Genomic DNA, 13,078 nt, shown 5'->3' with positions numbered 1-13,078 from the left:
AGCTATATAAACAGCTGCAGTCATATTGGCACAGGGTGTTTCTTACTACATAACTAGATTTGCCATTCAGTGGTCTGAGAAAGCAGGATGGCAGTATCTTTAATGGCAGCCATATTGCTATCACCATGGCCAATGTAAAACTACAAGCCTAAGCATTCTAATAAAGGGGTTATCCAGGAAAAAACTTTTGTTAATATATCAACTGGCTCCAGAAAGTTAAACAGATTTGTAAATTACTTCTATTAAAAAAAAACTTAATCCTTCCAATACTTTGAGCTGATGAAGTTGAGTTGTTCTTTTCTGTCTAAGTGATCTCTGATGACACGTGTCTCGGAAACCACCCAGTTTAGAAGCAAATCCCCATAGCAAACCTCTTCTACTCTGTGCAGTTCCCGAGACAAGCAGAGATGTCAGCAGAGAGCACTGTTGCCAGACAGAAAACAACAACTCAACTTCAGCAGCTGATAATTATTGAAAGGATTAAGATTTTTTTTAATAGAAGTAATTTACAAATCTAAAAAACTAAATGTAGCCCGGACCTTCTAGGTGAGTAAATGAAAATAAATAATCGTGGATCGTGCTTCAATAATAATTAGTAATTTATTAAAAATATGAGTAAAATTAGGTACTTCTCACAGGGCCCTTGTGAGAAGAACATACATAATAAAAGCAACCTAACAATATAGTTTTTACATAAGATAATTAGAACAATAATACTGGTAAAAGATTAGCTTCTATTTTATGACAAAAAATGGGAACTGTACCAAACAAGCAAGTTAAGCAAGATATGTTAATTAATTATTTTGCTCTTATGGATATTCAGGGTAGATATGTCCCTTTTGCATGCAATATCAAACAGTCTGTGGTAATTAAAGATTGTGTTACCGGTCTTTGTAATGGTAACCCGCTCAATAGGTGTAATTCCCGCAATGCCTGGGTGTCTGTGTTGCGTTAGGTCCTCTGTGCAGCGTTTCCAAACATAGGCGGCTTGGTCCAGTAGAGTCCGGGTGGGAGCGGTGGCAGTCACTGATGGCTGGGGCGCTGGCAGGCGCCGAAGATCACAATAGTGCCTATATAGTGCCTATATAATTTACAAATCTGTTTAACTTTCTGGAGCCAGTTGATATAAAAAAAAAAAAAAAAGTTTTTTCCTGGAATACCCCTTTAATGCTGAAGATTCAATGCACGCTAGGACGGGTTTTACAGCAGTTGGATCAGGATGTTTATCAGCTAGAGATAAACCAACCAACATCCCAAGTATTTCATGTTCTCTTCCTGGTTCCTGTTTTGCAGGGTGACGCCATGTAAGTGGAGACGCCAATTGTTGTATCTCGTAATCTTAGGGATTATATTGTGTGCAGAGATATTTCATATGTGGGAATAGACTGCTGCTATTTCACCAAAGGATTATTCTTTCTCTAATGATACAGATTATCTCAATAGTCCCTGCACAAATCCTCAGCTATATGTCTGTGCGGTTCCCTGAGACAGTATGACACATTAGAGGCTTAGGCCCCTTCACATCAATTTTTGACCCTATGTTTACAGTGTTTGTTAGAAAAGCTGCTGATATAGACAGTAAACATGTCCATTGAGGGTCATGGTTAAACGGAGGTCAAAATGATGAATGGAATAGCGTAGTAGACCGAACTATTACATGCCTTGGGGGTATTCAAAAAAATGTAATGTCAACCAGATACCACACTGGCCTATGGATGACCAACGACAACGCATCTATTTATGGACCCTGTCACTGGAGCATGCATCAAGGGGTCTCCTTCTTCTCAGGGCCGGGACAAAGTATTTTGGTGTCCTGGGCAGATACATGCATACATATTTTATATGTACACATATAATTTATTTTTATTTTTTTCACAAGGCAACATGGCTGTGTTCTGACAATGCTCTGTGTATGATAATTTGCCTTTAAATAATAGTCTGCAGCAGCTGTCAAGAACGTTCTGGGGCAGGATAGTTCTAGCAGCACTGGCTCCGGAAACTGATTGTTTTGATCATGTTTAAAGGGGTTCTCCAGTGCTTACACATCTTATCCCCTATCCAAAGGATAGGGGATAGGATGCCTGATCGCGGGAGTCCCGCAGCTGGGGACGCCCGCGATCATGCACGCGGCACCCCGTTTGTAATCAGTCCGATTACGGGCGACTACAGGGCCGGCAGCGTGTGACGTCACGCCTCCACCCCCGTGTGATGTCACGCTCTGCCCCTCAATGCAAGCTGACGGGAGGGGGCGTGATAGCTATCACGCCCCCTCCCGTCAGCTTGCATTGAGGGGAGGAGCGTGACGTCACACGGGGGAGGAGGCACAAATGGAGTGCCGCGTGCATGATCGCGGGCGTCCCCAGCTGCGGGACTCCCGCGATCAGGCATCTTATCCCCTATCCTTTTGATAGGGGATAAGATGTGTAAGCACTGGAGAACCCCTTTAAAGTGGTGGTGTCGGTAAGCGGTGACTGGTCATAATAAGAGGTGCCAAGGGCTGGAATCAGTGGTGCAGTGCCACTGATTAATGTGAATTCAAAAAGAGAAAAAACAGACATGGTGGACAATCTACAACATGCACTCAACTCTAATGCTTCTCAACAAAATGTATTAAACTAACAGGTGGTTAGTGTACTTAAAGGGGTATTCCGGGAATTTTTTTTATTTGACTATGCTACAGGGGCTGTAAAGTTAGTGTAGTTCATAATATAGTGTCTTTACCTGTGTGTGATGTTTTCACACAATTCTTATGTGATTTTCATCCCAATATTTATTTTTAACAGCATACAAAATGACTGCTGTCTCGGAATTTTCCCAGCTTGCAATGCGGTCGAAACCTGACTCACTAGTCAGCTGATGACAGGGAGCCTGTCTGCTTCAATGGGTAGAGAGAGCAATCTGCAAGTAATGCAACAGCTGGAGGCACTCTGATTGAAAACCACAGGTCTGCAGCTCATTTACGTTTCAATGGGTGGGGTAGCTGATGGGTGGCAGGGAGGAAAATGGTATCATGGGATTTGTTGGCAAAGAAGAAAACTGAAAACAGGAAATACAAGTTCAGAGAAAGCTAGCCACAGTTTTCTGGTAATCTCACAGCATAGCCATTTAGCCCAAGACAAGCGCAGATCCTTCCTAAGCATGTCCATTACTGTCTGCCAGGTACGTGCAAAAATCACCTTATGCTGGATAACCCCTTTAATGATCATGAAGTGCAAGCCCACTAGCCACGTCACGGCCAGCTGTAAATAGCGGGTCCCTGACATCCCTAGCATAAAATGGTGCTGAGCTGTGCGGCGTCCATTGCTGCCGCAGTACCGTGTCTGTGGGGTAGCACGGCCCTAGGGTCTGGTTTGGCTGCTCTGCAAGTAGGTTGTTCCCCCTGTGGGCACTGGTGTTACGGCAGTGGTGGTTGCCGCTCAGTTCGGTGCCATTTTATGCTAGGGATGTTAGGGACCCGCTACTTACAGGTGGCTGTGACGTGGCTAGCAGGCTTGCACTTCATGATCATTGACTACACTAGTGACCTGTTAGTTTAACACATTTTGCTGAGAAGTCTTCGATCACTGTACATGTTGTGGATATGCGACCATGTCTGTTTTTTTTCCTCTCTATTTTCCATTAAACTTGCAACCACCACCACTGCGGCTGTCTACCCAGCCTACCCCTTCCCTGGCCTGCTGACATCCCCCCAACACACATTTCACCATTCTGGAGGCATCTCAGGAGAATTAGAGGACTTTTTCCTGGGAATCTCTGATAATGTAACTGTTTATATATGATAACTGTCTGAATATAGACAATTACATCATCAAAGGTTCCACAGGAATTCCTTCTGGTGAAAGAAGCTTGTAGTGCTCTGTTGTTTACGCAACTTCCATCAACAGCTATTGGAGTTACATAAACCATGTGAAACAGTGTTCAGAATCATTGACATCTACAGCTTTTGCAATCAGGCCGGATGGGGTCAGGTGGGCTAAGGTTCTAGAGATAAGATTGTCCCGTATCTAACAGTCATGTGGATATGCCATAAATGTCTGACATGGGAATACCAATTTAAAGCATTAAGCATCATTTTAACAAACTCTTGATATGTTGTCCAGACGTGTGAAAATTTTAAGGGGTATTCCAGGATTTTTTTTTTTATTTGACTATGCTACAGGGGCTGTAAAGTTAGTGTAGTTCATAATATAGTGTCTGTACCTGTGTGTGATGGTTTTCTCACAATTCTTCTGTGATTTTCACCCCAATATTTATTTTTAACAGCATACAAAATGAAGGTTGTCTCAAATTTTTCCCAGGTTGCAATGCGGCTGAGACCTGACCTTACTGGTCAGCTGATGACAGGGAGCCTGTCTGCTTCAATGGGTGGAGCGATCGCTTGGTGGGAGAGAGATCAATCTGCAACTAATGCAACAGCTGTAGGCACCCTGATTGAAAACCACAGGTCTTTTGAATGGATACAGCTCAGTTATGTTTCAATGGGTGGGGTGGCTGATGTGTGGGAGGGAGGAAAATGGAATTGTGGGATAAAAAAAAAAAAAAAAGAAAAGTCAAACAGGAAATACCAGTTTACAAAAAGCTAGCCACAGTATTATGGTAATCTCACAACATAGCCATTTAGCGCAAAGACAAGCGCAGATCCTTCCTAAGTATGTCCATTACTGTCTGCCAGGTTTGTACAAAAATCACTTTATGGTGGATAACCCCTTTAAGATCGCACCAGGTCTTAGTCTTGAGACCCACTGTGATTGTGACTTATAGCGCTTTGCTCCCCGGCCGGCTGTCTGATTAGACTCATGCGCTCTATAGACTACATGGCTACAACTCACGATGGCAGCGGGTCTCAGGACTGCAATCTAAACTTTTAACATATCGGAAGTGTGTAAAAATGACCATAATGTTTCAAGTAACGCCTGATAGACTTACTGTAAATACAATGGATTAGCAGGTATGACATATGATGGGCTTTGGTACATCAGCTTAGCAGCACACTGTCTCTGATATTGAGGTAAATAAGCCACACCGATTTCCAAATTATGCCCCACCCACATTAATGTTAGACCACACCTATTTCTGACATACTTGAGAAACCCCATGGTATTGCTTTTATTTATTTATTTCCCATACTATTTATGTATTGATACATCCTCCTCTTTTTTTCCAGGTTACGGTCACACAGTTCCGTTGTCGGATGGAGGGAAGACGTTCTGCATTCTGTATTCTGTCATCGGCATCCCCTTCACCCTACTCCTGTTTACAGCACTGGTCCAACGGATCATTAACCATATCACCCGGAGGCCTGTCCTCTATATTCACCTCCACTGGGGTTTCCCTAAACACATTGTGGCCATCGTCCACTCACTGGTTTTGGGGTTCATCACCGTTGGCTGCTTTTTCTTCATTCCGGCTGCTGTCTTTTCCATATTGGAGGAAGACTGGAATTTCCTGGAATCCTTTTATTTTTGTTTCATTTCTTTAAGTACCATCGGATTGGGGGATTATGTACCGGGGGAAGGATACAACCAGAAATTTCGCCAGCTCTATAAATTTGGAATCACATGTAAGTAGCCTGAAAAGCTGTAAAACCAGAAAAAATTATATATGTTTTATACATATATTCATGTAGACCTATATCACCCCAATAATATACTTATATTGGGAAAATAAAAACATATACATTCTTATAAGATATTTTGGTGGTGCAGAAAAGTAGTATGTGCTGAACTTTTCTATACCACAAAAAACTGTAGACAATTATTCAGGGGACAAAATTACTTTTGACTACGTTGGCAAAATGGAAGTCGATGGGTATAGCATAACATACATTTAGGTACCGTATTTTTCGCCGTATAAGACGCACTTTTTCTTCCCCAAAACTGGGGGGGGAAAAGTGGGTGCGTCTTATACGGCGAATACACCCCTATCGCAGCGGTCCCTGCGGCCATTAACGGCCGGGACCAGCGGCTAATACAGGACATCACCGATCGCTGTGATGCCCTGTATTAACCCTTCAGACCCGGCGATCAAAGCTGACCGCCGCATCTGAAGGGAAAGTGACACTAACCCGGCTGTTCAGTCGGGCTGTTCGGGACCGCCACGATTTCACCGCGGCGGTCCCGAACAGCCCGACTGAATAGCCGGGTTAGTGCTTACAGGACACCGGGAGGGACCTTACCTGTCTCCTCGGTGTCTTCTCCGTTCAGGGATCCCCTGTATGGCCGGCGGTCTCCTTCCTTGTCATCACGTCGTCGCGTACGTGCGTCGGCGTGCGTAACGACGTGATGGCGGCGACGGAGAACGTGGATACCTGGCCATCAGCAGAGACGTTCCGGAGCGACGGGGACACGGCGACAGCGATGGAGCGACATCCAGGGCAGCGGTGACGGGTCCGGAGCGGCGGGGACACGTGAGTATTACCTCCTATGCAGTGGTCTTCAATCTGCGGACCTCCAGATGTTGCAAAACTACAACTCCCAGCATGCCCGGACAGCCAACGGCTGTCCGGGCATGCTGGGAGTTGTAGTTTTGCAACATCTGGAGGTCCGCAGGTTGATGACCACTATTGGGTTCAAAATCTTTATTTTTTTAGATTTTGCACCTCTAAATTGGGTGCGTCTTATATGCCGATGCGTCCTATAGGACGAAAAATACGGTATATCCTAACATACTGCTGTGGTATAGATGTGAGTAAGCCTTTGTATTATGCAGTTTTTCATTATTCTGCATCTTTACAGCAGCCTATTGGTATTGTGCAGCCTTTTTCGATGCAGTGTCTTTACCATAGCCTATTATAATTGTCCAGTTTTTATCTGTCCTTTGCCTTTACTGAAGCCTATTGGTATTGTGCACCTATTTTCTATCTAGTGTCTTTACAGCATCTTGTTGGTATAGTGCATCTTTTTTCTATTATGTGTCTTTGCAGCAGTTGGCTGGTATTGTTATTCTTTTTGTGTCTTGTGTCACTAAACCAGCTGTTTGGTCCTGTGCAGCTTTTTCTTTTCATGGGGATCCTGTAAGCCTAAAGGGAGGGGGCAACCATTGTATGTAAACCTAGCCTAACCTGTCTCTCCGGAGAAAACCTGTCCTGTAAAGTGTTTTATCATCAGACCGATCTATTGTTTACTATTTCTCAAACACTTAAACGAAAATCAAAACTGCCACTTAAGGTTGGAATATGCTGGAACTGCCAGGAAAGAGTCACAAACTCTGCTGGCGCTCAGCAAATACTAATGTTTAGGCCTGATATTGCTTTCCAGCTACTCTGAAACTACAAGTCCCAAAATAGTCTGCTACCAAGACACTGATAATAGACTGTTATATTCGGTAGGTAGCACAGCATAGACTTTGCAGCTTGGGAGCCATGATCTTTGAATATTGGCTGTTGATGATTGCTGCTTGGCATGGAGAAGGGTAGAGGAACAGCTTTTAATATAATATAGATAAAACCATAGTTTCGTATATTTGTAATATACATTGGTTACAAAATGTGTATTTTTCTGGGTGAAATTTTTTGTCTCTGCATCTAATGCCTGAGGAGTCCAAATGGAAGTGGGGACAGGACTTGCAGGACTCTGTGCAGGCTCCTGGTCAATGATTGTCAATCATCCTGCTGTGTGAGTTGGGGGCATGTCATAGAGCCTCACTGCACAGAGCCCTGCTTGTCCTCACTGCACAGAGCCCTGCTTGTCCTCACTGCACAGAGCCCTGCTTGTCCTCACTGCACAGAGCCCTGCTTGTCCTCAATGCACAGAGCCCTGCTTGTACTCAGTGTACAGAGCCCTGCTTGTCCTCACTGCACAGAGCCCTGCTTGTCCTCAGTGTACAGAACCCTGCTTGTTCTCACTGCACAGAGCCCTGCTTGTCCTCAGTGTACAGAGCCCTGCTTGTCCTCAGTGTACAGAGCCCTGCTTGTCCTCACTGCACAGAGCCCTGCTTGTCCTCACTGCAGAGCCCTGCTTGTCCTCACTGCAGAGCCCTGCTTGTCCTCACTGCACAGAGCCCTGCTTGTCCTCAGTGTACAGAGCCCTGCTTGTTCTCACTGCACAGAGCCCTGCTTTTCCTCAGTGTACAGAGCCCTGCTTGTCCTCAGTGTACAGAGCCCTGCTTGTCCTCACTGCACAGAGCCCTGCTAGCCCGCCTACACTTCCTGTATTTGGTCTCTTTACAGAGACACACAGACAATAGTGTATATTACAAATATACATATAATGTTATTTTCTACATTATATAAAACATTTTTGCAAATGACAGGTACACTTTAAAGGTCTAACCCAAAGAGGACAATTCCTTTACATTTACATCAAAATGTATTTGAAAAATTCACTTGACAAAGAGAGGACAGAGTTAATGTATAAGAAATATACCCAGGTCTATATGACACAGCCATCTCAAGCAGAATAAGACATGGAGGTGAGACATAGACAGAGACAAATTATTGACTACAGGATCAAAAGCAGTCATTACATCAGATTAAACCTGGGAAGATCGAAACGGGAAATTCGATAAGTAACTTTTAGTTACTGAGTTTGTAAGGTTGAAAAAAAAGAAAACAATAGTCCATCATGTTGCACCTTAAACCCTACTGTGTTGATCCAGAGGAAGGCAACCTCCCCCCATGAGGCTGATGCCAATTGCCCCATGACAGAGGAAAAATTCCATCTTGACTCCAGAATAAATCCATGGATCAACATTCTATCCACATAAAACTTGTATCCAAAACCTGTAATATTATATATTTCCTGAAAAAACATCTAGACCCCCTCTTGAATTTATTAATTGAGTCAGACATTACAACATCATGTGGCAGAGAGTTCCATAATTTCACTGCTCTTACAGGAAAGAATCCCCTCCCCCCCATCGGTGAAGATGGTGAAACTTTCTTTCCTCTAGACGTAGAAGATGTCCCCTTATAATGGTTACCGGCCTAGGAACGAAAAGATCACTAGAAAGATCTCTGTACTGTCCATTCATATATTTGTATATTGTGATCAGATCGCCTTTAAAGCGGTTATCCAGGAAAAAACTTTTTTTATATATCAACTGGCTCCAGAAAGTTAAACAGATTTGTAAATTACTTCTATTAAAAAATCTTAATCCTTTCAGTACTTATGAGCTTCTGAAGTTAAGGTTGTTCTTTTCTGTCTAAGTGCTCTCTGATGACACGTGTCTCGGAAACCGCCCAGTTTAGAAGAGGTTTGCTATGGGGATTTGCTTCTAAACTGGGCGGTTCCCGAGACACGTGTCATCAGAGAGCACTTAGACAGAAAAGAAAAACCTTAACTTCAGAAGCTCATAAGTACTGAAAGGATTAAGATTTTTTAATAGAAGTAATTTACAAATCTGTTTAACTTTCTGGAGCCAGTTGATATATAAAAAAAAGTTTTTTCCTGGATAACCCATTTAAGACATCTTTTCTCTAAACTAACTTACCCCGAGCTTGATAACCAATCTTGGTCCTGTAATCCTTCCATACCATTATCTTTGTCGCCCTTCTCCAGTTCAGGCATGTCCTTATTTACAGGTGCCCAAAATTGGACACAATACTCCATGTGCAGTCTGACTTATGATTTATACAAAACTATATGTCCTTGTCACGAGCCTCTATGCATCTCTTCCAATGACTTTGTTAGCCTTGGCCGAAGCTGGCTGGCACAGATCACTAAAGTAGAGTTTACTGTCCACCAACATCCCCAAGTCCTTTTTGGTAGCAGTTTTACCTAATATTTTATTATTTAGCACATAATTATACATGTTGTTTTTACGACCCAGATGCATAACCTTACATTTTATCCATATTAAACTTAATTTGCCATGTCTGTGTCCAGGCCTTTACCTTTCCCAGATCTGTCTGTAATGTTCTATTCCGGCCTTCGCAGAAGGAATTGACATGTCAACTCTTTCTGCAGAATCCACTCGGAAATGTATAGCTGTCTATGGAGATGGAGCATTTCCATGCGGTCCTAGCACCTGTATGTTGTGACAGTGCCTGCTGTCAGCGGGATGTTCAGACATAAAAATCTGCCATGTGAACAAAGCCCTATTAATCTAAACCTTTACATTTATGCAGAGTGAGGCCAAGTTACCACATGCAAATGCATATGTCTGAAACTATGCACCCTTGTGTTCTCCAATGGCCACACGATGCTGCTGCCAATATAAGCAACCTTGCCTGGCCATTGGTGTATACAGGGGAATGTGGCTTTAAATACCTGTGTGGTGTCTAGGTGGTGCAGGTAATAGTGTAGGGTATGTTTGTATTTAACCCTTAACGGTTGTGATGCCAGGATGCGGTTTCCTTAGATAAATGGTCCTACCGTCAACCGTCCCAGAAACGGTAGGGAGAAATAATTGAATGTCCACAGCAGATATTTGATGAAACCGGAATAAACTTTACTGCATATTTTATGCAACTGCAGATAACAGTATAGAGGACCGTAGTTCAGGTTCCTCATAGGTTTGCTGGGACTTCTGAGATACAATGAGCTTTGGTTTGCTAGCCACTTTGCTACTGGTTTTATGATGATTGAGTTGCAGTAGTCACACTGGATTTTAGTAGTTTTGAGCTGGATGACTCACGTTTAGTGGCTGCGGAAGATAAGGCTTCAGGCCTAGCTTGAATTGATGATGAGATATGAGTTGTGCTTTCTCTGATAGTCCAGCAGGAAGAGAAGAGAGCGAATTAAGTGGCAGCAGCCCCTTATATACTAAGGGGGAGGGACAAAGCTCATTGGTCAGCAGAACCTGTCAGTCCTGACCTCTGGGTATATCACATGACCCAAAGGTCCTTGAACCATAGCATAACATAAATTAAAGGCACGTGACCTCTAAGGTCCTATACAGAGGTATCCTATCTGAATTAAATATATAAATCTATACATTGCATTTCAACATATTGACATATTGAGAGGCGGCTAGGGGTTAGCCCTCCAGGAGAGCCCACTAGCATGGAGGGACTCTGGCTGAGGGTACTCCAGACAAAAGGGACAGGACATGTCCTGTACCGGGACACCACACATGCATTCACCAGCATGTACAAACATGGCCTAAATGTTTGACTAGAGGAAATATCCCAGACCAAGATCACTGGGACCTGTGGTGACAATCATTGGTAAAGGCACTTTTACATTGGTGGACAGCTGAACAATAATGAGCACCTTTTAACAAGATCTGTGCTTTTAATCACTCGCAGGCCGGGGCACAGGAACCATTGCTGAATGATTTGTTCGGCCCTCTAATTTTATAATTGTCAACCACACATTAGCCATTTACACAGGGCGATGTGTCAGGGCGGCTGTTCACATTTTGGATGATTCCTGTAAAAAGTTAGATGAAATGTGTTTTTAATAATTTCACCTATAAAACATTATTGTGAGCAATAATAGTAACAAAGACCTTCAAAACTAGTACACAAAAAGGAGCCCTGTCCCTCTGTAGACCTTTCAGATAGTCACCCTGACGAAGGACACCATAGTTTCCGAAACATGTTATGACATCACTAAGGCTAAGTTTCTACTTGTTTTTTTGGGGGGGGGGAAAAATGCAAAGAAAAACACCAATTCTGCCACATGGCGTTTTTTCGGCCAAAAAACGCTGCGGCCAGATGTTAGCTGTAAATCAATGAGAAATCTCAAAATTCTTTTTCCACTTGCCTTTTTTTTCTAAATCCTTTTGGTGTTTTTTCACTCTTTTTTGGCGTTTTTCAGCTCCTTGGCGGTTTAGCAAAATCAAAGCATGTTGAGCTACTGGCGTTTTTTCCACTTAAATCGTGGTGTTTTTCTCCCATAGAAGTCTATGGGAGTAAAAAAAACGCCAAGAAAAACGCCATGTGGGTTTTAACTTTGGCGTTTTTTTCAGGCATTTTTTATTCTCATTTGGACTTTAACGATCCAGAAAAGTGATGGAGATACCTTTTTTTTTTTTTTCCAATAAAAAAAAAAAAGTTTTATTGAAAACGTTGCATGAACAGTACACAAAAGCAATGCAAAATTAACAGAGGAATACAACAAGGGGTCCAAAGGCCAGTGGAGACCTAAAGGGGCAATCAGCATAACAACTGGGTTATCATAATGAGGCAGCGCAACAAGCGCATAGTGCATATTACACATAGAAATGAGGAACGCAGCTGGATCAAGGAGAGGAATAGCAAGGCAAAATGAACCAGGTACCTGAGGGCACCTATAGTTATGGGCAAAGCTGTAGAGAGGAGCAAGCCAGAAGGAAGGGGTAGAAGCCAGATCACGCCACTTAGAGCAGAAAAAAGTCACAAGAGACAACACAATAGGTAGGACTACACAAAAAAAAAGGGTAACCAAAAAAAAAAGCAAGAGAGAGGCAAGACAACAATCAGGGGGGAGGTGAGAACTGACCAGACGCGCGTGGCTAGTCACCTAAGTATCAGAGGGCTTCCGTATCTCTCTATCTTAGGGTCCTATACCTGTCAGAGAAGCAGAATAATGACCAAGGAAGCCATACGGCTTCCACACGGGCAGCGTCAGATGGGAGGGTAGTGAGCAACTCTTCCATACGCCGGGTTTGAGCGACCTCCGCAAACCATTCGTCAATGGTGGGGGATCCGGCGACTTCCACTTCCGAGGAATAACCGTTTTGGCTGCCTGTAGAAGGTGTCGGGCTAGGGACTGCTTGTAGCTCGACTGCACCATCGGGAACATAAACAGCAGGACAGCTTCTGGGGTACGAGGGATAAAGACGCTCGTCACTTCAGAAATGACTTGAAGAACCGCATTCCAGAAGGGGGCCAGCGCAGCACAATCCCACCAGATATGCGTCACTGTACCCACTGCATTTCCACATCTCCAACACACCTCAGGAACTGAAGGGTACCAGAGATGAAGCATCGCCAGGACACGGTACCAACGAGATAAAACTTTGAAACAGGTTTCTTGGGCTTTGGTGGCAATCACTGCCTTATGAGTCAGAAAGAAACACCTGGACCATTCCTCAGAGGAGAACGTCTTACCCAACTCAGTTTCCCAGGCACGGCAATAAGCCGGGAGGGAGAGAGAACTGGGGGAGAGCAATAAGTCATAGAGAATGGAAATGCAGTGTCTAGGGTACGATG

General features: G+C 43.6%; 1 protein-coding gene across 3 annotated transcripts in view; it reads left to right on the top strand.

The window, feature by feature from the left end:
• KCNK1 (potassium two pore domain channel subfamily K member 1) overlaps nt 1-13,078 on the top strand; it is a 40,176-nt gene that overhangs the window by 17,153 nt on the left and 9,945 nt on the right. For all 3 annotated transcript variants that reach the window (XM_056548479.1, XM_056548478.1, XM_056548477.1), the window contains one exon: nt 5,165-5,560. In XM_056548479.1, the coding sequence (XP_056404454.1) occupies nt 5,165-5,560 (396 nt within the window). The remainder of the gene's footprint in view (nt 1-5,164; nt 5,561-13,078) is intronic.

This window comes from Hyla sarda, chromosome 12 (assembly GCF_029499605.1).
Source record: "Hyla sarda isolate aHylSar1 chromosome 12, aHylSar1.hap1, whole genome shotgun sequence".
NCBI lineage: Eukaryota > Metazoa > Chordata > Amphibia > Anura > Hylidae > Hyla > Hyla sarda.
This window is presented reverse-complemented; position numbering and strand designations above follow the sequence as displayed.